Genomic DNA, 23,914 nt, shown 5'->3' with positions numbered 1-23,914 from the left:
AAAATAAATAAAAAAATAAAAAAATAAAATAAAAACCATCTTAGTAGAGAGTAAATCAAATTGCTTCATTGCAAATTACAATAATCGGGCATGAAGGTGTAGATGACGTGTTATTTGCTATACAGCAATTAATAATTTTCATGTTCTCTTATATTTTCTTTTTCCTAGGTGTTAATATTTTTAAATATTTATTATTTACTGATATTTTGTGAGCACCAAGTAGAGTTGAGCTCTGAGAAGAGAGATGAGCGCGTGTATGTACGGTTCGGTTATTCAGCCATCGTCGCCATTACCATTGATTCAAGAACGCTATTCTCATCTTCCTATTCGCCGTTTATGCCCTCTCTCTCTTAAGAACAAGAACAGAATTAGGGTCACTACTACCTCTGTTCTGCAACGCGACCTTGGAGTCGTGTCCACTGACTCCGACGACGCCGTTTCGTCGCTGAACCGAAACCCTGCAATTGAGTTGGAGACAGAGCAACACAACGAAGAAGAAGCAGCACCACCACTACTCCTCAATGAAGATAACAAAGGGACGAGACTTGCAAAGAAGAAAGAAGACGACAACACCTTCGATAACGATAACCGTTACAAGCTCCGCAACGGAAGGGAGGTCAGGTTCCTCCTCTACTATCCTTTCAATTTTTCAACTTCATTCTCCATTTCGGTTTTCTTTGATTCTTATTATTCGCTGTTTTTTTTTTTTTTTTTTAGGTTTTTGAAGAGAAAGCCTATGTTGTAGGCGTGGAGCGCAAAAGTGATGTTCAGGATTCTTTTGGCACAGAAGAATCTCTCAGTGAATTGGAACAGTTAGCTGACACTGCTGGATTAATGGTTGTTGGTTCTACATACCAAAAGTAAATTACTTTCGTTATTTTTATTTTTTTTGTTCAATTTTTGTTAACATGGTTTTGTAGTTACTCGACCTTCAATTTAAAATATGGCATATTTAAAAAAATAAAAATAAAGTGTTAATGTTGCATCTAATTATTATCTCCATTACTCATATGGTCCAAACTTGGCACTATGTAGAACTTGTCATGTATTTTCACCGAAGTGATTCTCTTGCTGTCTCTTGTCATGTAGTTTTTGTTTTAATGCATATTAACTGAGTGCCATTGATTCTATTTATTTTCGACTTCCAGAATACCACTTCTTGTTGGGCTATGTCTTGTTGCTGTATTTCATTGCTTATTTTTTCATTCTTCTCTTGAAGTTAGTAGAACTATGAATACTTGCTTTTGCATACATTCTTTATATGTAATTTTCTTTTTCGGGGCACTGTCAATAATATGAGAATCAACCCATGTCTTATGCCAATATGGGGATAATAGACCATGGCTACCGATTAATGCACAGCATTTTCGTCAGATTTCTCCCTTTTATCATGCTGATGATAATTTATTGATGGATTTAATTAAAACTGCTGTTGTTTTACATAAAACAATATTCTTTACAGGCTATAAGTATAAACTAATAATCATATCTTTCTTCTCTTTGAGAAATTTTAATAATAAATACATATGTTGGTTCCTTCTTTTCTTTTGATGTAACATATTGTTAGTAGACTCAGTTTGTGAATTACTATAAATGGTACAGGCTTGCTTCTCCAAACCCTAGGACCTACATTGGCTCTGGCAAGGTTTCTGAGATTAAGAGTGCAATTCATGCATTTGACGTTGAAACTGTGATCTTTGACGATGAGCTGTCAGCTGGGTAAGGACCCTTTTTTCTTTGTCTCACATTTAGCCATCCAAACGTGTGCTTCCTGTTAATGCTAATTTTTGCCCATGCTATCATTTAGTTTGTTGACATTTGACCATTTCATTTACTCTGAGGGTGCTTTATCTTCAGAACTGACCATAAAAGGGTAGTAAAAATTAGACTAAATTTGATTTCTTTCTGGCTTCGATTGAAGATAATTGGAATTAAAATCTTTCTGTCCATTTAGACCCATGGAGGTTCTGTTTGAAAACTTGATTTCTATTATAAGTGACTACTGATGATTTGGAACCTTCTTGATTTTTAGGAAAAAAGGTAGGCAGCTAGCTTAAACTAACCCTTATATTTCTTATTGTTTTCCTTTATTCTTTTGTAGATCCAAATTTTTTCTTCTCTACATTGTTTTATTTATCTTTTGACAAAGGACATTGGAAGGGCCAAAGATTTAATAGGATAAGATTAGGACTTTTTATTAGTGAATTAAGGGTTGGAGGATTGGGTATTGAGGGTTTAATGTATATGTGGTAGGGAATACCAATTTGCAGGCTGTAGGAGAGGTGTTAAGCGGTCAATTGGTGGCCATTTGGGCCTGCGAGCAATACCTGCAAAATTAGGATTTTGGGATTGATGATTTCTAGGGAAAATTCAATCAAGGAGCACTAGGTTTTGATGGTGTGAAGTTAATCTGATCTGTGAGATAGGTGCAGAAATAAAAAAACAGAAAAGTAAGCTGAAAAGAAGAAAATAAATTATTCAATCCAAACAACCCTAGTATTATGGAAGCGGTAATTAAAGATTATGTGAAGGGCACAAAACTAGACACTAGGATAAAGCAAAACTTGGATAAGCACAGAATATGAATGGTTCCAAATTCTGGCCTTCAATTGAAGGAAAGATGTTCATCTTTCTAGTAAGAAATTAGAGAAACAGAGAAGAAAACAACTCATAATTCCTATAAAGTACATAGAATAACCCTTATTTTCCAACCTGTTTTTACCTCTAGAATAGACAGGATTCTTTAGGGTATGTTTGGATGGAAGAGAATGGAGAAAAAGGGAGTGAAGGGGAAGGTATTGTTTGAGAGTTTCTTAAAACGAGTGAAGAAAAATGTGGTATTCTTATCTAACTCTTCAAAACCCTCTGCTATTCAATTCTTATGAACATTGGACTTCCACCCATTTGATGGATTTTAAAAATCCTTACAAGGGGAAGAAAACTCATACTCAGCCCTCCATTATCTTCCTTTCTATTTCCCTTCATTTTCTTTTGATTCTTTTCCCTCTGTTCCTCTCTCTACTCCCAAACATACCTCAAGTGTTGCTTTCGTGCTATTAATGACATTTGACTAACCTTCGTGACTACTATCATCTATATTGACCCTTAATTATGAGATGTCTTTTTCCTAGACACATAATAAGTCAATTGACTTAGTCAATACCTAGATTATGACTCCGTGAAGTGCATCCTGCTATATACACTTGATTTTCTGCATCCAAAAACCTATATGAGACACTCTAAGTCCCTTAGGCATTACACCGAGGGCTTGATTGCATCACACAACCAAGAAGAGAGCTCTTTGCTGCCATTATTCTTAAATCTGATAATCTCTTAGAAGAAATCATTGCAATGGTTTATATTGACCTATTTCCCACAAGAACTCGTATTATAGAATCCTGATCTTCTAAGGATTGAGACTTCTGCTACAAAAGCCATTAGAGAAACTTGAACATTAAATCAAAGTATAAAACTCTGTCCCTTAACATAAACCCTAGCCCAATTACAACCCAAGATTTGAAAATACAAAACTTATCCTAGGTTTTGAAATACAAAGTTAACGAGAGTAACTACTTACTATTAGTAACCCTAAATGATTATGAAGTATGAACTAGTAAGATGTTTGAAACACTAACCCTCCCCAAAATCAAAACTAAACCCTTAAAACTGTAACTTTTGATCTTGAAGCTTATGGTTTCTTGATACTAGTGCATCCTGCACGCTTTTGCTTGGCAAAATAATTGTTATAATTGCACTCTTTTTCTTTTTCTTTTTTGTTTACTTTGCCTTGATTATGTTAGTCAACTGCACCAACATTCATTAATTTTTTTATTGTCAAGTTGCTGCATAAGGAATGCTGCTCTGAATCTGACATGAAATTGCTGGCTCTTGCTCATTCTAGGCAATTGCGTAACTTGGAAAAGGCTTTTGGTGGAGATGTGAGAGTTTGTGATCGAACTGCTCTCATCCTTGATATATTTAATCAGCGAGCAGCAACACATGAAGCTTCTTTACAGGCAATTATAAATTAGAAAGAGGTTTCAGCGGCACCCTTTGTTTTTTTATTAGGGTATCGGTACCCCAATCAATAAGTGATCAATATTTATCCCCTTGAAATATAAATACAAAGGGGGATTTCTCCATGGTTTTTATGTTTTACATTATCACTTAATCCCAATCTTTAATTTTAACTATCCAAAGATCATAAGATAAAAAAAAATTATTTTTTGATTGTTTACTCTAATAATTAAATAAGTATATTTTAAAAAAATATTATGTTATGAACGAACTTTCTCTAAATCTTACGGTGCTAAGTGAAGAATTATGATTGATTTTAAATCTGACACGCTCCCTCATGCACGAATCCTTTGAGATTGAAGCATAGAGAAATGCATAGGCTCAACCAAGCATATGCTGAAATTTAACTACTAGTAGAAGAACGAGGGTAACAGGTATTGAATTTTTCAATCACATGGTCATAGATGTTTTGAATCATGTCTAGAATCAACTCTCCCAAAATATTAAGCTATTAGTTGAAGAATCATGAATGGTCTTAAATTTAACATTATATACGAAAGATATTCAAGATTGGGAATATGTAAGATGGTAAAATATAAAAGTCTACGGAGAGAAATAATGTACTGTATTTATATTTCAATTAAGTGGGATATGTTGCTAAATATTAGCCACTAATTTTGCTAGAGGTGCCGGTACCCTCAGAAAAGCAAAAGGTACTGTGGAAATCTCCAAATTAGAAATGTTTATTTTCTATTTTGTGTTGTTACCAGAACCAGCTTTGGTAAATAGGAGAAATTCAAATCCCATTTCTGACATCCTATGGTCTTCCTTTTTCTAGGTTTCATTAGCACAAATGGAATACCAACTACCTCGTCTAACAAAAATGTGGACTCATCTTGAGCGTCAATCAGGAGGAAAGGTGAAGGGAATGGGTGAAAAACAAATAGAAGTGGACAAGCGTATTTTGCGTAACCAAGTAAGCAAACAGTCTTATACACTCTTGTCAAAGTTATCGTAATGTCCGTGAAAATCAGCTACATTTGATTAAATCAGAGTGCTGAATACTGGTGTAATGCTATCGAATAGACACATTGTATGTCTGATTAGTAACCTACTGGTTACATACATTATGCCTCTGTTTCTCTGAAAGTTCACTTTTATTTCTATTTTACTTCTGGAATCTTAGTTTTGCTAACAAATATTGGGATGCCTGGGCTTTGATAGATTGGTATTCTGAAAAAAGAGCTGGAATCTGTTAGGAAACACCGAAAGCAGTATCGAAACAGGCGTTTCTCAGTACCTGTACCAGTGGTATCCTTGGTTAGTTTCTTACAATTATATCAACACCATTTCTTGTTAGGATGATGATATTGCCTTTGCATCTAATATGTCATGGTAATATATGGCATAAAATGTTATTTCTTTTGTATGTGTTTCGGATTGATAGTGGTATATGCTTATGTGACAACATCATAGGTTGGTTACACAAATGCTGGTAAGAGCACACTTTTGAATCAATTAACTGGAGCAGATGTTCTTGCTGAGGATAAATTATTTGCAACTTTAGATCCAACTACGAGGAGGGTACAGGTAAGTTAAAATATACCTGGAGAATTTCCCATTTTTTATTTACAAACTTTTCATTGTCTTAAGATTGTTGATTGCTTTCAATTATTGTGCCTGTTTATTATTTGTAATGAGATTCTACTAACATTGGATACCATGTTCAATTCTTTTGCTTAATAAAGAACTAGTCCAAATGCTTATTATTGTCCTTTACCTCATAATTTTGTCATTTCTTATGTTTACTATGTACCATGGCTAAAATTCATCGTGTATGATTTTTTTTTCCCAAAAGTTATTGTGCAGGAAAATGAGTCTTGAGCAGTTTAAATTATAGTTATTTTAACATGGCGTGCTTTTTTCATTTGCTTTCATCCAGATGAAGAATGGAAGAGAGTTTCTCCTAACAGACACTGTTGGTTTTATTCAGAAGTTACCTACTACACTAGTAAGAAAGTAACTGTTACAATTAATTTTGCTATAAATGTCTGACAAAAATTATGCTGTTGATATTTTGTATTGATTTTTAACATGATTTACTATTAAATTAGCATCTTAATATAAAAACTTAAGCCCATATTTTGAAATAATCACCAAAAACTGTCATTTTTACTGCTTACTGTAGGTTGCTGCCTTCAGAGCTACCCTGGAGGAGATATCAGAGTCATCACTTTTGGTGCATGTGGTTGATATCAGGTTATATATCAGTAAAACTGCTAGGAGGAACTTTATTATTAGAGAAAAGGAAGCTAGTAGAACTAGTGATGTTGACCTACACCATATCTCATTAATTATTTTTGTGAATTGCAGTCACCCCCTGGCTGAGCAACAGATAAATGCTGTGGACAAAGTTCTGTCAGAACTAGATGTTTCATCAATTCCAAGATTGATGGTCTGGAACAAGGTATTGCAGAACAGATTTGTTGGTTTTTCCGTTTTGAGAATAGTGTACAGAGTTAACCCATTTCTCCTTTTCTTTGTTAATTTGTACAGATATTAGGATTAGGATGTTGCATTGGACCTCTGCCGTTGTTTCAATTTGTTGATTAGTTCAGTTAGGGTTACCTGATATTCAGAACCTTAGCGTATTCTAGATTTAAGTTATTGATTGATACGTTTAGGAGCAAGATAGCTTTTAATTATTGTCAACATTTGGTCAAGGAAGGTATAATGCATGTTGGGAACGTGAGTGGTTCAAGCCTGTTGTCAGGTCCTGTATTATGGTATGACAAGAGTGGGACTGAACTGCTTTAACCTTATATGAAGACTACTTCCCATTTCAACCAATCCTAATGCATTTAGTGAAAAGACATGATGAAATCCTTCTTAATTCTAAATTATTTCTCTTCTCGACACAATATCAAAATTTAAAATTATTCCAACCACCATATAATTTGGGATGAAATTGAGCTCACTTAGCTTGAAAGTTGAAACAATTGAAAGCAGATGGGTTGAGTAATTTTTTTTGAAACTATTATAACTATAAAACCATTCATTTGCCTTCATCCAACACCTTTAGCTTTTAGGATGGTTGATTCATGATACAGTATATATCTTTAATCTTAAAATGTTATTCTATCAGTCAGATTAGCATCATCAGATAGCGGGATGTAACCAGAATGCTTTAAAATCAATTCCTGGATTTAATGACTGCCTTTGGCTTGAAATTGGTTGTGTCTTTTAAGATTTGCATGATTATCAGTTTCTCACAGTAATGAAATCTTCTCTTAAAACTGTCATAAGTATGATATGTAATTCTATTTCATTTTATGTAAATCACTCTATTGGTTTTTAAAGAGGATTGAGATTAATTTTTCCCTTCATCAACAAGCTTTACTGTGCACCCGAAGTTAAACTTATTACAGCATGAACTACTGGTTGAACGTTCTGGTGTATCTGACTTCGCAGGTTGATAAGGCTAGTGATCCCCAGAAAATCAGGCTAGAAGCTGAGAAAAGAGATGATGTTGTATGCATATCTGCTTTAAGTGGGGATGGCTTACCAGAATTCTGTAATGCAGTTCAAGACAAACTAAGGGTACAAACTTGAGGCCAATCTGAATATAATTTGAAATATACTTTTTTTTTTTTTTTTTTACTGTCTTTTTTATATCAAGCAGTCCATTTGTTAGAACTATTCACCCTTGCTAATCAAAATTCTATTCTTCTTTGACAGGACTCCATGGTATGGGTGGAAGCTTTGGTCCCATTTGAAAATGGGGACCTTCTCAGCACCATACACCAGGTTGGAATGGTGGAAAAAACTGTAAGTAAACACCCTTGCCCATTAGCCAATTTCCACCTGTTGATCAATGTCTGGAAATGGTTTTCCATTTCCCTTGTAAACTGGCGGATATTACATTGTTTATCATGTCAAGGTTTCCCCATTTGTTATTGTTGGATTTCCTTACATTTCACTTTTAATTCATATATAGGAATACACAGAGCAAGGGACATATATCAAGGCACATGTGCCCCTGCGTTTTGCAAGATTGCTTACACCCATGAGGCAACTGTGTGTATCACGACCTTAACTTTCTTAAATATATACAGATTTTTTACATTAACTTTCTTAAATATTTGCCAATCTGTAGTGTAGAAAATGATTAGTATAATTTTGCATCATGTATATTTGAAGCCTTGGGTGAGGGAAGCAATTGTAATGACTTGCAGCATAACATGTCTCATTTAAAGCTGTACATATGTATGTAATTATTGAAATCATATTTGCAAGCCCTTGAAATGGAGACTATTGAATGATGGCAATACAATATGTGTTTGCAACTACAGTCTGCTATATATATCCATTTTTTTGTTTTCAATTATTATTTATTAAGATAACGTATTCTGTAAAATTCCTAAGATATTATTACATTCAAATAGAAAATTTTAATGCTTCTAAGCAATTACACATTGTGAGTGAGTGAGTGGGACAACTGTTGCACTTTTTTTGTTGTTGTTGGGGGTGCAATGATTTAAATTTAGTTTAATGTGGCGGAGTTTACATTAAAAAATAACGTTGAAACTAAAGAAAACAATTTCATAAGAAAATGGGGGAACTCTATTTTTAAATATACACAAATTAAAAATAATAAAATTCTGACCCTGACCGTAGTTTGAAAGAGACTATCGTAATTGGATGAAATTAACGTGAAAAGTTTTGATAATGTGCAATAAATAGCTGGAAAATTTATTATAGGAAAATCATGTGATGGGAGATAAAGTTATCTCATAATTTACATGGCATGTTGGAAATTTCATGTCTTTATAATATGAATGCTTTTTTTTTAAAAAAATTCAAAATAATGTTATTTTAAGATTACAGAGATAATTTTTTTTTTTTTCAGGGAGAGGTTATAGTATTATCACCTTTTCTTATTACTTCTTATTATCAAATCTTAACTGTTGATTTTCGCAAATCTAGCGGTTATAATTTATTGGAAATTAATAATTAATTAATAAATATGACTCAATAAATTATAACCGTTAAATTGACAGAAATCAACGATTAATATTTAGTAGTAAGAGGTAATAAAAAAAGAGGTAGTAATTATAACCTCCCATTTTTTTCATACTAAAACTAATTATAATATTCAAATTTCAAAATTAGAAAAAAAAAAATTAATGTCTGTCATGCCTCAGTTTCTTCTTTAAAGATAAGATAACATGACACTTTGGAAAAATTCTTAGATGTTCTTAGAATGAAATTACAAAGAACTGAAATTTGATTTAAAGTATTTTTTTTTTTACCAAAAAAGAAGAAGTAAAGGCACGTATGATGATGTTGTTTACGACTTGTTTATTGAGTATATTATTCTTTTAATCCGTTAAATTTTCTTCAGGGAACCCTATGCACAAAACTTGCTTCCATTTTTATTTATTTTTCCAAATAACTGTATTACATTCTAGCTTTTTACTGTTATACTACGACCAAGTCATGCAAAAAAAATTGCTAACTGTAAAGTGAGAACAGCCACTTCTTTCAACAATGCAGAAAAAATACCAACTCTGTTATGCTTTTCCTAATGTAATTACTAAATATATATTAAAATTGAAAGTGATGTAATTGTCATGTGAAAGCAATCTCTGCAGTTTATTGGCAGTTCCACAAGGGAAAAAAATGTATGTAATACTCAGTTCAGCAATCTGTATATTTCAGTTTTTCAACACGTAAAAAGACCTTTTGAGATCATTTCCATGCGTCAGCAAGTGAAGAGACTCTGATTCTTCAGCTTTAATAATGCTAAAAAAACAAAGAAAAAAGGAATCCAATCCGATTTCATTTACTAATTTTGGGAGGGTTCTATTAGCATATCTTTATTTGCCACCAAAACCGCGTGACAATGATAGCTACTTGTCCATTCCCTTAATTTATACGCCACTCACAAGACTCAATTTTCATTTCTGGGTTGAAAGTGGTAACTCTTTGCTATACTTCTAAGCTTAACGGTACTATGTCTCCATAAATCATAATGAAACTTTTGGAACTTGTAATAAGTCTTCATCAAGTTAACATAAGGTCAATTTGTCCTTAACATATAGAGCGATATAAAAGTCCAAATTTGGCTAATTTATGCAATAATAATATATTAAATTAAATGAATTCTGCACTGTTTTGATCTGGTCCAGGAGCAGGTAATACCTGAACCACTATCAAAACTAAACACTGCATCAGAAGCAGTGCAAGAACAAAACATGTGGATTGTTGAAATAGTCAAGGCATGCTTCCTACATTGGGTGATTCGGTGAAGAGAGTGGGTGATTTGATCTTTTGAGCAGTGTATATATATATATATATATCAAACAAACCAATCTAAGAGGGCATATACAATCACCAAAACAAGCTATTAAACTCTTTTGTCACTTGTCACCATGTCTTTAATCAAGTTCAGTGTTCTTGTAATAGCTTTTCTCAAAGCTACACTCTCCCAGGCTCACCCTGGCTACCATTTTGGATGGAGTGGTCATGGTGGAACTGGGGGAATATCTTTTGGTCTTTCTCCTCAATTCTATCAGTTTTCATGCCCTCAAGCTAATGACATTGTCATGTCTGTGTTGGAAAAGGCCATTGCTAAGGATATGAGAATGGCTGCTTCTCTCCTTAGACTTCACTTTCATGACTGCTTCGTTCAGGTGTATTATTACATATGTGATAGGAAAACCTACATGAAAATATTAATAATAATAATAATAAAGTTCTTTACCGTAAACCTTTTGAGGAAAAATATTCATTTAAGGAGCACATTAAATTGTTTTTGTTGAGCTATTTTTCTAATTTAGATTGTTTGTAATTGTTGAATTGCTTCAGGCACTTTTTCATGCATTGGTCAACTATCTAAAATTTCTTTTCCTTTTATTTTTAATGACAGGGCTGTGATGCATCAATTTTGTTGGATGATAGCTCAACAATAGTAAGTGAAAAAAATTCTGGACCTAACAAAAATTCCATTCGAGGTTTTGAAGTGATTGATGAGATAAAGTCTAAGTTGGAAGTAGCATGTCCTCGAACTGTCTCCTGTGCAGACATTGTTGCCCTTGCTGCAAGGGGCTCCACTATTCTTGTAAGAAAACACACTTGACTCAAATTCAGACAACCCCATAATATTTACTTCACATGATATTGAATTTATATAGGTAATTTAACATATATATGCTTGATTTGAAACTTGTTGATAATAGAGTGGAGGACCCAACTGGGAGCTACCATTAGGTAGGAGAGACTCAAAAACAGCAAGCCTAAATGGCTCAAACAAAAACATTCCCCCACCAAATGCCACCATTGAAAACCTCCTAACATTTTTCAAGCGTCAAGGACTTGATGAAGTAGACCTTGTTGCTCTCTCAGGTGGATGGAACTTCAACTTCTTATGCCTTTCTTTTAGAGCCTGTTTGGATGAACTTTTTTTTTTAAAAGTTGTTTTTTTTAAGAAAAAAAAGCACTTTTCCAAAAAAGTCTGTTTGGATGTCTGCTTTTAAAAAAAACAGAAGTCATAAAAAATGCTAAAAACCTACTTTTTTCAGAAACTAAAAATTGTAGCTTTTAAAAAAAGCAGAAGTCAAAAACCAAATATTTTTTTTCAAAAATCAAATATTTAAAAAAAAATCTAAATAGCTATAAGTTTTATAGAAATTACTTTTAAAATAAAAAAGTGATAAAAAAGACTTTTTTAAAAAGTCAATACAAACGCATCCACGTATATCTTAGTAATGTGTCACTTTTTAACTTTTTTTCATAATGTAGGTGCACATACCATAGGAGTGGCAAGATGTACCACATTCAAGCAAAGACTATACAACCAAAATGGAAACAACCAACCAGATGGGAATCTAGAAAAATCCTTTTACTTTGGTTTGAAGACAGTGTGTCCAAGATCAGGTGGTGACAACAAGATTTCTCCCTTGGACTTTGGCTCCCCAAGAATGTTTGATAATACCTATTTCAAACTCATACTTATTGGAAAAGGACTGCTTAATTCAGATGAAGTGCTTCTTATGGGGAATGTTAAAGAGACTCGTGAACTTGTCAAAAAATATGCAGAAGATGAGAGCCTCTTCTTTGAGCAATTTGCTATGTCCATGATCAAGATGGGGAACCTTCGTCCTCTCACTGGATTTAGTGGTGAAGTTAGGAAGAATTGTCGTCGAGTTAATTAAGAAGCATAGCTATATTCTCTCTTGAGTCATTAAGTGTTTAGTTATGTTATGTGCTTTTCTTTTTCTCAAGTTAACATGGAACTATATATTTATCTACCCTTTAAAAATAGAGAAGAAGGAAAGAAATTTAAGAGTATTAAACCTTTAGTAGTTATGAGGGTTTGAATTATGTTGCTTCTATGATACTTTGATAAAGTTAGTGTTGAAAGTTTTCGTCAAATGCTGAAAGAAAATAGGATTTTATTAATCTCATGTTAAAGGAGATAAGTTATCTCATGTCATAGAGATAAATTTGTGGGCTCCACCACCTGAAAAAAGAAAAATAAAATAAAAAATGGCAAAGTTATCGAAAGGTGTGTAAGAGAGAAAGTTATCACATGTAACATAAGAATAGTTTTTTTCAAGAAAATATGATGGAGTTAAAGAATAGGACAAAACAAGAAGTAGATATGATTGTAAATACTCTCTGCAATAATGATAAAATTAAAAAAAAATAAAAAATTGTGAAGTTTTCGTCCAATTTTTACCCAAATGAAGAGGTTAGAAGGTGTCTACCAAAAAAAAAAAAAAGTAGAAGAAGAAGAGGTTAGAAGGACTTATACAACTCAAAGACAGCTAATGCTAATTTTAGGGAATATAACTTAAGATGTTCACTTTAAAACGAAAAAAAGTGAGATTTAAGTAATTTATGGAAAAATTAAAACATATTTATAATTTATTATACTTCAATGTTAAAGTGTCGAATTCACTTTTAAGAATTAGATTTACTATATTTCAATGATTGAATCATTTATTAATCCATGAAATTATGCGAAGTTTTTTTTTTAAAGAATAATGCGCAATTTTTAAGCCTTACTAGTTAATATGCAAAATGAAAAAGGATATTCAATTTTAAGTGAAATTAATATCTTGAAATGAATTATAATTTATCCGAAATACAAAGCATACGCCTGAGTATCATATTGTAGTAACAAGTTAACAACCAAGAACGTAAGAATAAATATGATAGCAACAAGAATTATATAGTTATAAGTTGTGACACTAATTTGTTAACAATGAAAGAAGATTGCTATCAAGGGTTTGATCTTTCATCGTCTTACATTTTCTCTTTGCTTATTTTGGTACTTGACCTCGTATATAATTAAAAAAATAAATTGTTAACAAGTGTTTAAAAAACCAAATAAAAAGATTTAAATTTTAAATAAAAATAAAAAACATTAAATAACTTTGTAATTAACGACATTTAATATTTTTTAGGCAATTTAAACAATTATTTTATAAATATCATTAATGAATGATATTAAACAATTTATTAATAAAGACCTATTGGCATCAGGAAGGAACTAAAAAACTGAAGCTGTTATAAAAAAAAAAAAAAAAAAAAACTGAAGCTACGTTAATTAATTAATTAATTTATTATTATTATTATTATTATTATTATTATTATTGATTTTTGGTTTTGAATTTGCTTAAATTAGATTAATGTTTATTGTTATGATATAAAATCATAAACTAGGGTGGCATTTGTTGGGATTCAGTTAAATTATATAGGTTATCTGAATCTGAATCTAAAGCTGAGATGAATAATTTGTGATTTATTAATTAATTACTTGCGAGAGCAAGAGGAAGCAGATGCTGAACCAAAACAGGAACCCTAGAATGCGAAGTTGAATTGAATTTAGAGTTCGAAGAAGAACAATGGTGAAGCATTCGCATGCGTGGATGGCAATGGCGAAGAAGAGGTGGCCGTTAATGTTAGTTGCACTATTGTCCCTATCAACGGTCACCGTGCTCTTCATCAGAACCACCACTGATTCATGCAACAACAGTAGCAGTGAGTCTCAGCATTTGGGAGCAGCTCAGGCTCAGATTCGATCATCGGAACGGAGTCCTCTGGAATTCATGAAATCAAAGGTGGTTCTGATGGTTTCGCACGAGCTTTCTCTTTCTGGAGGACCTCTGTTGCTGATGGAGTTGGCGTTTCTCTTGAGAGGCGTCGGTTCCGACGTCGTTTGGATCACCAATCAGAAACCTCCAGAATCAGACGAGATCGTTTATAGTTTGGAGAATAAGATGTTGGACAGAGGAGTGCAGGTGATTCTTTGTCTCAAACTCAGATTATTTGCATGTTCAACTGTCAAGTGTGAATACTTGTATATTGTGAATGTGCACATTCTGTCTATGAGAATTTTGAATACTGGCATTTTAGAATAATGTTAGGTACACAGACACATTTCCATAGTTTCTTCTGTAATAAATGTGAAGTGATGTGCACCATGAAGATACTTAACAAAATAGTTGGAGTAGTACTAGTGGAAGGAAAGATAAGAGAATATAAATTGAGACGGTTTGAGTACATCTTTTTTGAAATCGAGAGGTTCACTTAAACGTACGAAGAGATCTGCCGAAGCTTACTTAGGGGAGTAATAAAACAAGGCTTAATAGTGTGGGAAATAGATTAGCATGCAATTTTTCTTAAAACGGAATGGAGGAAAGAATTTTTCTCTGTTTTCATTTATTTATCTATTTATTATTTTAGAGGGAGGTTATATTTACTATAATTTTTTCCTTACAACCTCTAAAAACAAACTTTGTTATCTTTGGATCAAAATCAAACCAACGGTTCTCACTCGATACCATTTGGTAACCATTGATTTGATTCTGATCCAACATAACACAAAGTTGGATGTAATAAAAAAAAGGTGGTAAGTATATCCTTGTTCTGTTCTTGTTTTTATATGAGTTTGTCAACTCCCATGTTGTTGTTGATTGGGGTTGTGTTTGGCTCCTGATAGGTGCTGCCTGCCAAAGGTGAAAAGGCTGTAGACACGGCTCTTAAGGCTGATTTGGTCATTCTGAATACTGCTGTGGCCGGGAAGTGGCTTGATGCCGTTCTCAAGGATAAAGTTTCGGAGGTTCTTCCAAAGGTTTTGTGGTGGATTCATGAAATGCGAGGGCATTATTTCAAAGTGGAATATGTTAAGCACCTCCCTTTTGTTGCAGGTGCCATGATCGATTCACATACAACTGCAGAATACTGGAAGAATAGGACTAGGGAGCGTTTAGGGTATGCTTTCACTGTCGTTTAATGTTTGCTGCATTCTCTCTGCTACTTGTTATGTATAAACTTGGCTACACCATGCCCTGCAATTTTATACTTTTTTCTCTGTAACTTTCTGTCATGTTTATTAAGTATATGTTTTGGTCCAACTTCGTAGGATTAAAATGCCAGAAACTTACGTTGTGCATCTTGGAAATAGCAAGGAACTTATGGAAGTTGCTGAAGATATTGTAGCGAAGAGGGTTCTTCGTGAGCATGTTCGGCAATCTCTTGGAGTGAGAAATGATGATCTACTTTTTGCCGTCATAAATAGTATGATCTCTTACTTGATGTTTACTGCTTCTATTCATTTAATATGCCAATGTAGTTCATTGGACTCATTTTTGTCCCATCTAATGCATGCTCTGCTAGCAAGTTCATTACCCGATTGCTTTATCTTTTGACTGTTGGTATCTATTTGCTTTTGTTGAGAAAGGGAACAGGGAGGTATTGATTGACAAAAAAAGGAAGAGTTCTAAAATTAGTAATTTGCTTCATTTCCAGAATTTTGGTTCTAACATTTATTATTTTCCTTTAGCAGTATTTGTTCTGGAATAACTTTATCCATTTTATCTGTATGTCAAATATAGTTTTTCTCATTACAATCTGGAGATCAAGATAGCTAATCAAAATCATAAAATTATTTTCCTTTCTGTGCATGGATATGAAGTGAGAGGGGGAAGGGTTAGCGATAGGGAGGGGGCAAGAAAGGAGTTTGTGATGATTCAACTAGTTACCACTTCTTTCTTTATGTAATACGTTACAAAATAAATATAAACGGTTGTAGTGCATGCAAATTTAATCCTCCCCTCTGTATATACCCCTTGCATTCATTTGACAATCCTTTTTACCAGTCAATATTTTGAGCACCAGGGATGATATAATTGCAGGTGTTTCACGCGGTAAAGGGCAGGATCTATTTCTTCGGTCCTTTCATGAAAGTTTGGTACTAATCAAGGAGAAGAAACTGCAGCTGCCATCTTTGCATGCTGTAGTTGTTGGGAGTGATATGAATGCTCAAACAAAGTTTGAATTGGAATTGCGTAAATTTGTCGGAGAGAAAAAAATCCAGGACCGTGTTCACTTTGTTAACAAAACCCTGGCAGTGGCTCCTTACCTGGCTTCTATTGATGTTCTTGTTCAGAATTCTCAGGTATCATCTGATAATATACCCTGCTGAGTAGAGAATGAAACAGAATATATTTTACATTCTATTGTTTTGCAAAATGGGAGTTGCTGCCTGGATTGCGGACCTTTCTGCTGATAACAAGACTCTTAATTGTAAATTGATTTTTTTTTCTAGCTTCCATAAAGTACAAATGCAAACTCAGCGAGGGACCTGAAGATAGATTGCGTAGTTCAATAATTGTGTTTTTAAGTCCTGTTTAAAGTTTAATGCCTCGTAGCCTTCTAGAAACTAACAATTAGTGCCATCGAGGATTTTGGATTTTTTTTTTTCATGAGCTCCATGAAATTGTTTACCAAGTTATTTCTAAATCAGCTTCTCTTCATATCAGGCACGGGGAGAATGTTTTGGGAGGATAACCATTGAAGCAATGGCATTTCGCTTGCCTGTACTTGTAAGTAGAAGTTGCCTTGTTAATATTTGTTTTCTTCTATATTTTTATGGGTTTTTGTTTCCAAATGCTTACGCAAGCCCTACAAGACATTTTATGCATGTATATCATGTGTTTTCTTCTAACATGTTTAATGATTAACAATAATCATAGGGAACTGCAGCTGGGGGCACTATGGAGATTGTGGTAAATAGGACAACCGGTTTACTGCATCCTGTTGGAAAAGAAGGTGTGACACCTCTTGCAAATAACATTGTGAATTTGGCAACTCATGTTGAGAGGAGGCTGACTATGGGAAAGAAAGGATACGAGAGAGTAAAGGAGAGGTTTCTGGAGCCCCATATGGCACATAGAATCGCATTGGTTCTGAAGGAAGTGTTACGGAAGGGTAGCCATTAGCCACAATTAAATTAACCAGCTTAGGTACTTCACTGTTTTTAACTGTAAATTAATTCTACAGGGGAAAAGAGAATGGCTCGGTGAGAGTGAGTCACTGAGTTTATCTCATGTCTTATATACCATATTTTGTGGGAAATTGGTCGATGTATAGAGTTTTTATATGATTACTTTCCTCACTTTGGACGCTTTGTGTCTTGATGGGCAGTAGGATTTTTTTTCTTCTTTTGATTGGTTTGTAGCATGCAAATACAAAACTGACACCCTTTTCCGTTAGATAGGTAAAATTTTTCATCTTGCTGTCCGTGTTGTAAAATATATTGCCTCCAGTAGATGCAAGTGAAATCTTCAGACGCGTAAACCAAGATACTTTGCCCTTCAATGATACTTCTCCATGCTCATAATTAACAAATGATTTGGGATTATAGTAAAATGAAAGTCTCTGTAACTAAAATGTTTACCCCAAATGAGTAGTTAAGCAACTTGCAACGTTAGTTTACAAAGAAAGCAAGATTTAAAGCATTTCACAATCCTGGCATAGTTTATTTTTATCGGATACAGGTAAGTGACAAACCAGCAATTTACCATAATAAATGGGTTTAAAACATGTTTCAACTTAAAAGCATTAAATGCATGGATACTTTCATTTATATGATTATCATTTAGTTTATTTCTTCCTAATGTGAGATTTTACCCTCACACTTTAATTTCCAATACATATAAACTTGTAGTTCAATTATCACTATTTCAAATATTTTTTAACAATTTATAGTTTATGTTGGAAGTTCAATATTTCACCATCATACGTTTATCCCTCCCTATGTAGGTAATTGTAACTATTATTCCACCCCTCCTCCCCCAAAAAAAAGCGCCTTAGTGGTGGTAGGCCTAAATATTTATCTTACATAACTATATATTTTATGTTTATCATGTAACATAATACAACTTCACTTTTCTACACATACACATTAAAAATGTAGGGTCCACATATTTTTCTTTCTCTTTCATCATTCCACTTTCTCTCTCTTTTGCTGTGTGTGTTGGAAACAAAACTTAAGTTATGTAACATAACATTAATAAAACCCTATATCTTATTATTCAAATTGCTACTACATTATCTATCCAAAAGAAAAAAATGGTACCACATTAAATGATGATGTGTACTTTTAGAAAAGAGAACACATAATTAACAATTAATCATACTTACATAAATGTGAAAAAAATTAAGAAGCTTTAAAAAATAATAAGTCAGTTGACTTTTAGTTGATTAATATTAATTATTTTTAGTATTAATAATCTTTGAGCTCTTTGTCACTCTGATTTATCTTCTTATCATCACTCATAATTGACTCATTTTATACTTATAATTTCTTTTACCTTACAATATCTTACAACTATTTTACTATTATTGGATCAAAATCAAATCATTTTATAAACTCTTACAACTACTTTTAGAGTTGTTAAATTAAAATTAAATCAACGATTATAAAATAACATTGGGAGTTATTAATTTGATTTTTATCTTGCAATAACAAAGTGTTTGGTCCAATAACGACAAACATCACCTTAGGCGACGTTTGGTTCAAGTTTTTTGATGAAATACCCAGGCATCAGACCATAGCATTTTAGCTTGACCACATTTCATACAAGTTATTTAAAAAATATGGCAGCAAAATGATTTGCCCATCCTTTCACTTTTGTGTGCAAAAACGAACGAGAAACAACGGGCAATAATGCCAATCTTGATGTGGTATTCTAATATAACCGGGTAAATGGAGTAAAGTGAAAGAAGGACCAGACTCTAATACCCTCATGAACAGATAAAGTAACGCCAAAGTTCCACTTAATAAGGGGTTACTTTAGTAATTTTATACCATTTTGCCATCATTATTTTATCTTCAACCAAATATAGACTTAGAAAATTTTAATCAATTTTCATAGTAATATTTTGTCCTATCAAACAATTTTTTTTCAACTTCACCCAGCAAACTTACTTTCCCACAATTTCTCCAATAATTATATTTTCGGGAAAGGATCCGTTTACAAACTTTTTTTGAATTTTTTTACAAATTACACTATGTTCTTCCGGGAGAACATAATGTAATTTGTAAGAGTTTGTAAATATAACCTACTCCTATATTTCCATGATCAATTTTTTTTTTCTCATATAGCAAACGCTCCATAATAAAAATGTTCGTTGAAAGATGTAAGGAAATTCTATGCTCCCCAAGTAGTTGTCGTCAATGACAAGTCTCAGTAGATAATTCGGTCACTTGAGGCTAAATATGCTACCCTTCAAAGAAAGAGTGGTGATTGGCGCAATAATGAAGCTGGATGGCAAAAGAGAGAAGCTAAATTGCATCTTGGAGTTCATAAGCTTTGCAATGACAAACTCAAATCGAAAACATATTTCAATCGAACTAGACTGTATATTTGAATCCCACCAAACTGAACCGTATATCCAAATTGAATCAAACCGAATTGGATATCTGATGGACTTTGATTTTTCATAATAGAAAAAAATTAGGAAACTTTCATGCAGTAATTAACCAGAAGTTAGACATAATGAACATCTATAATTCAATTTGAGGAGTAGTATTGGCAAAAATAAAAAATTCTTGTCCAAAACACATGCATATAATAAAATTTCAATAATGAGAATCTAGGGAGAGATTATGTTTGATATTTATTAACATTTATTTAAATTAAAAATAATATTTATCCATAATTAATATCAATTAAAATTAGCATTAATTATATATATAAAAATCTTAATATACCCAAATTAATAAGTATGATTTGTTTCTCTTATTTTATAATCCCCTATTTAATAGAAATATGAATTATTTCTTTGTGTTTTGTATGGGATAATACCTTATCTTATTACCTTAAAATATAATATTTTTATGTTTCCTTATTCTGGCTATATAATACCTTAACCTCAACGAATACAAACAACATAAGTCCATCGTCGCACTCCTAGTATCTGCAGATTCAGAGTGCAATCTCACCGTTCCTTTTTTGGATTTACGAGCGCAAAACTAATAACAATGACAGATTCTGAAGATGCCGTACGACGCCGTACTGCGGTGACGGAGTATCGGAAGAAACTTCTTCAACACAAGGAATTGGAATCCAGAGTACGATCTGGTTCGTCTCTTAATCTCAATTTCTGCTTAATATTTTCATGCATTGTAATACTAATAACCCCAAGAATTCGCTTCTTGATTTCAATTTCACTACTTGTCGAAGTTTTGTTCGATTATTCGGATTGATTAGGGTTTTTGTTATGGTTTTGAATGAGTTTGGGTTTTATAACGCGAATTGCAGTGAGAGAGAATTTGCGAGCTTCGAAGAAAGAGTTCAATAAAACAGAAGATGATTTGAAGTCTCTTCAAAGTGTTGGCCAGATCATTGGCGAAGTACTGAGGCCTCTTGACAATGAACGCTGTAATGATTCTATCCTTTTCGTTTCATATTTTGAATGATATCTTGCTATTCAACCTCATAATTATGGAGATATGTACATTAACTTTGGTTTACTTTATTATGACAGAAACAAGATTTATGTTTTGTTTTGAATTTGAAAAATCTGTGCCACACTGATTCTGGAATTCTGTTATTATAATTTAATTAGATTTCCTAGCTACCCAATTAACTATCTTATCTGTTTCCTTGCTTGGTTAATGTGAACATAAGATTAGATCAATTGTTATTGTATGCTTTTGTTTTTGTTATCTCAGTGATTGTCAAAGCAAGCAGCGGACCTAGGTATGTGGTTGGCTGCCGCAGTAAAGTAGATAAGGAAAAACTGACTTCTGGTACAAGAGTGGTTCTTGATATGACAACACTCACCATAATGCGAGCTCTTCCACGTGAAGTATGTTTTCATGGTGTATTCTTTTCAGATATTTATTTGATTCATATGATGTTCAGGCTCTTGTTGGGCTATCTAATTTGGTTTCTTTCTGAAAATCGTCTGATATTTTTCGTGCCTGATGGTTACTATGGTCTATTATGAGTTGACAGGTTGATCCAGTAGTTTACAATATGCTGCATGAGGATCCTGGTAACATCAGTTACTCCGCTGTTGGTGGTTTATCTGATCAGATAAGGGAATTGAGGGAATCAATTGAATTACCTCTGATGAATCCTGAACTCTTTATTCGAGTTGGAATTAAACCACCTAAGGTTATTGCTTTTTCATTGCACTATTTAGTCCATGACCTCTGTTAGTGTTATCATTGTCACTTAAATGTCTACAATTTCTTTTGGTGGGAGAGTATCTTGAGGAGCTGTGATTCATAACTTTGTATCTCATCAGCATATTCTAAATTCTCATCTTGCAGGGTGTTCTCCTTTACGGGCCTCCTGGTACTGGCAAAACATTGTTAGCTAGGGCAATTGCCAGTAATATAGATGCTAACTTCTTGAAGGTCAGATTTAATTCTTTTCGAAATCCTTTTTGTTTTGAAGTTTCCTTTAATGTAAAATATATTATACCTTAACCCAAATTCTGATGTAGGTTGTTTCAAGTGCAATAATTGATAAGTACATTGGGGAAAGTGCCAGGTTGATACGTGAAATGTTTGGGTATGCACGTGATCACCAGGTAGATTCTCTTGGGAAGTTTCTTCCTATATGTTTATATATTCAAATGGATTGTAGTTCTGAGTCTCCACTTTGTTTGTTAAGCCCTGCATCATTTTTATGGATGAGATCGATGCCATTGGTGGTCGTCGTTTCAGTGAGGGAACAAGTGCTGATCGTGAGATTCAGAGAACACTTATGGAGTTGCTTAATCAACTTGATGGATTTGATCAACTTGGGAAGGTATATCTTGCTCCGTAGCCCCATTTATTTTTATTTGAAAACCATAATCACGCTCTGGTTTTAGAAACACTCCCTCCCTTTCCCAGCAAATTCGAAGGAACTTTATCCTACTTTTGTTTTCTTTTTTGCGCGGAGGTAGTGGATGTGGACCTGTGGTAAGCCTGTAGAATAAATGCATTTCAGGTATCTTAATTTTCAGGTGGTCTATTATTATTTTTCAGTGTCAAGGTTTGTAATTTTTGTTGATGTATTTAACTTCCAAAATGCAATTACAAACATACATGAATGGTAATGTTTACAAATGGATTCTGCACTAACCATTTATCAAGCAAAAGATTGAGCTACTATTCCATGGCCTTTTTCCGTTCAAAAATAATGAAGTTGTAAAGTTGATCTGAAATTTGAGGGAATTTCTCTTTATCAGCTTTATGTATACATTTAAGGTACAACATATTTGGTACGGACTTCTTTCATTTATGTGAGTTATAATTCAAATGAAATGTATAGCATATCAACCTTCTCTGGTTAATGTGTGTTCTGCATTTGGTGATTGATTCTCTTTAAAATGATTGTTCAAGCAAATTCTAATGGTGGGTTGATAACAACATTGCTGTCTGCATGGATATTGTAGGTTAAAATGATCATGGCAACAAACCGACCTGACGTACTGGACCCCGCTCTCCTGCGTCCTGGAAGATTGGATAGAAAAATAGAAATTCCATTGCCAAATGAACAATCAAGGATGGAAATTCTTAAGATTCATGCTGCTGGGATTGCTAAACATGGTGAAATAGATTACGAAGCTGTTGTGAAGCTTGCTGAGGTAAGTCCATTTTGGATTAGTTTTATTAGCCGGTTGGTGCATGTTTGATGTGTTTTCTGTTGCAAATTGTTCAGGGTTTTAATGGGGCTGATCTTCGAAATGTCTGCACGGAAGCTGGAATGGCAGCAATTCGTGCAGAACGTGACTACGTGATCCATGAAGATTTTATGAAGGTGAGTTCTTTCTTTCTTTGAGGAAGCCATTTTTCTGTGTGTATTAATCATGCACAAAGGGATTACCCCTCCTTGTCACTCACGGGAACAACAATTTGATTTCTTTATCCGTTCCAGGCTGTTCGAAAACTGAACGAGGCAAAGAAACTTGAATCCAGTGCTCACTACAGTGCTGATTTTGGGAAAGACTAAAAGCTATTGTGAAAATTTTCCAGAGCCATGGATATCGAGGCAGTGCATCTTTTAGATTCAGAAACAATTTATACTATTTGATCAACTCAGACCTAAGAATGCAATGGTCCCTTTGGGCTATGCCTTGTAATATCTGAATTATGCAGTTGGATGGAGAACTTATCAACCAAACTACGGTGAAGCAAAGATGTTTAGTCGAGTTGTTTTTCTAAACCCAATTATGACGGTTTTTTGTTTCCTTTTGGATTATGTTTTACATAATTTATATTACTTATCTTTGAATTGGGTCTAGACTTTGTACGTCTCCCCCATTTATGGTTGAAGACAGTGTTGAGTCAGTTTGCATAATATTCTTCATCTACTAGTTTGATTTGATATTTAACTAAGCAATGACAATTTACCCGTGATGATGCTACTGCGTAACACAATTAATCACAACTAGCAACAAAGTCTAACCAATTTTGTCAAATGAAAATAGTGTAAAAATAATGTACGAAATTGATGTCTCCCAGGTGCACAAGCCAATCAAATTCAACTGTCAAACAGCTGCAGAATTACAATACATTGTTCACACTTTACACAGGCAA

The 23,914-nt window shown here is 33.5% G+C and overlaps 4 protein-coding genes across 5 annotated transcripts; all 4 read left to right on the top strand.

The window, feature by feature from the left end:
• Nucleotides 1-219: 219 nt before the first annotated feature.
• LOC133300743 (uncharacterized) lies at nt 220-8,340 on the top strand. Its single transcript, XM_061500326.1, has 13 exons — nt 220-616; nt 718-860; nt 1,603-1,719; nt 3,902-4,016; nt 4,856-4,993; nt 5,242-5,337; nt 5,494-5,607; nt 5,960-6,028; nt 6,206-6,276; nt 6,391-6,484; nt 7,489-7,617; nt 7,756-7,845; nt 8,015-8,340. Exons 1-13 carry the CDS (start codon nt 245-247, stop codon nt 8,111-8,113), a joined length of 1,647 nt encoding a protein of 548 aa, XP_061356310.1. The 5' UTR covers nt 220-244; the 3' UTR covers nt 8,114-8,340.
• A 2,104-nt stretch (nt 8,341-10,444) lies between these two features.
• Nucleotides 10,445-12,233, top strand: LOC133300737 (peroxidase 9). Its single transcript, XM_061500316.1, has 4 exons — nt 10,445-10,712; nt 10,949-11,140; nt 11,259-11,424; nt 11,821-12,233. Exons 1-4 carry the CDS (start codon nt 10,452-10,454, stop codon nt 12,231-12,233), a joined length of 1,032 nt encoding a protein of 343 aa, XP_061356300.1. The 5' UTR covers nt 10,445-10,451.
• A 1,584-nt stretch (nt 12,234-13,817) lies between these two features.
• On the top strand, nt 13,818-17,567 carry LOC133300736 (uncharacterized). Its single transcript, XM_061500315.1, has 6 exons — nt 13,818-14,327; nt 15,029-15,300; nt 15,452-15,606; nt 16,224-16,486; nt 16,851-16,913; nt 17,064-17,567. The coding sequence occupies exons 1-6, from the start codon at nt 13,932-13,934 to the stop codon at nt 17,307-17,309; spliced, it is 1,395 nt and encodes a 464-aa protein (XP_061356299.1). The 5' UTR covers nt 13,818-13,931; the 3' UTR covers nt 17,310-17,567.
• A 2,689-nt stretch (nt 17,568-20,256) lies between these two features.
• Nucleotides 20,257-23,617, top strand: LOC133300747 (26S proteasome regulatory subunit S10B homolog B). 2 transcript variants are annotated; one of them, XM_061500331.1, is made up of 10 exons: nt 20,261-20,456; nt 20,637-20,756; nt 21,050-21,186; nt 21,336-21,497; nt 21,656-21,742; nt 21,832-21,918; nt 22,002-22,139; nt 22,771-22,962; nt 23,037-23,135; nt 23,253-23,617. In XM_061500331.1, the coding sequence occupies exons 1-10, from the start codon at nt 20,357-20,359 to the stop codon at nt 23,325-23,327; spliced, it is 1,197 nt and encodes a 398-aa protein (XP_061356315.1). In that variant the 5' UTR covers nt 20,261-20,356; the 3' UTR covers nt 23,328-23,617. The 2 variants fall into 2 exon arrangements, with proteins under 2 accessions (XP_061356316.1, XP_061356315.1); XM_061500332.1 differs by lacking the exon at nt 22,771-22,962 and having other exon boundaries at nt 20,257-20,456.
• Nucleotides 23,618-23,914: the final 297 nt, after the last annotated feature.

The sequence above is a fragment of the Gastrolobium bilobum genome, unplaced genomic scaffold, assembly GCF_033153095.1.
Source record: "Gastrolobium bilobum isolate Gb01-03AN ecotype WA unplaced genomic scaffold, APGP_CSIRO_Gbil_v1 utg4530, whole genome shotgun sequence".
Lineage (NCBI taxonomy): Eukaryota > Viridiplantae > Streptophyta > Magnoliopsida > Fabales > Fabaceae > Gastrolobium > Gastrolobium bilobum.
This window is presented reverse-complemented; position numbering and strand designations above follow the sequence as displayed.

Bases quoted from the DNA above. Each gene is read 5' to 3' on its own strand.
- LOC133300743 (XM_061500326.1), top strand. From the start codon at position 245: ATGAGCGCGTGTATGTACGGTTCGGTTATTCAGCCATCGTCGCCATTA. The intron at 4,017-4,855 runs GCAATTATAAAT...TCCTTTTTCTAG, and splicing joins CACATGAAGCTTCTTTACAG to GTTTCATTAGCACAAATGGA. The intron at 5,338-5,493 runs GTTAGTTTCTTA...ACAACATCATAG, and splicing joins CTGTACCAGTGGTATCCTTG to GTTGGTTACACAAATGCTGG.
- LOC133300737 (XM_061500316.1), top strand. From the start codon at position 10,452: ATGTCTTTAATCAAGTTCAGTGTTCTTGTAATAGCTTTTCTCAAAGCT. The intron at 11,141-11,258 runs GTAAGAAAACAC...TGTTGATAATAG, and splicing joins CAAGGGGCTCCACTATTCTT to AGTGGAGGACCCAACTGGGA. The intron at 11,425-11,820 runs GTGGATGGAACT...TTCATAATGTAG, and splicing joins AGACCTTGTTGCTCTCTCAG to GTGCACATACCATAGGAGTG.
- LOC133300736 (XM_061500315.1), top strand. From the start codon at position 13,932: ATGGTGAAGCATTCGCATGCGTGGATGGCAATGGCGAAGAAGAGGTGG. The intron at 14,328-15,028 runs GTGATTCTTTGT...GGCTCCTGATAG, and splicing joins TGTTGGACAGAGGAGTGCAG to GTGCTGCCTGCCAAAGGTGA. The intron at 16,914-17,063 runs GTAAGTAGAAGT...CAATAATCATAG, and splicing joins CATTTCGCTTGCCTGTACTT to GGAACTGCAGCTGGGGGCAC.
- LOC133300747 (XM_061500331.1), top strand. From the start codon at position 20,357: ATGACAGATTCTGAAGATGCCGTACGACGCCGTACTGCGGTGACGGAG. The intron at 21,498-21,655 runs GTTATTGCTTTT...CTCATCTTGCAG, and splicing joins TTGGAATTAAACCACCTAAG to GGTGTTCTCCTTTACGGGCC. The intron at 22,140-22,770 runs GTATATCTTGCT...TGGATATTGTAG, and splicing joins GATTTGATCAACTTGGGAAG to GTTAAAATGATCATGGCAAC.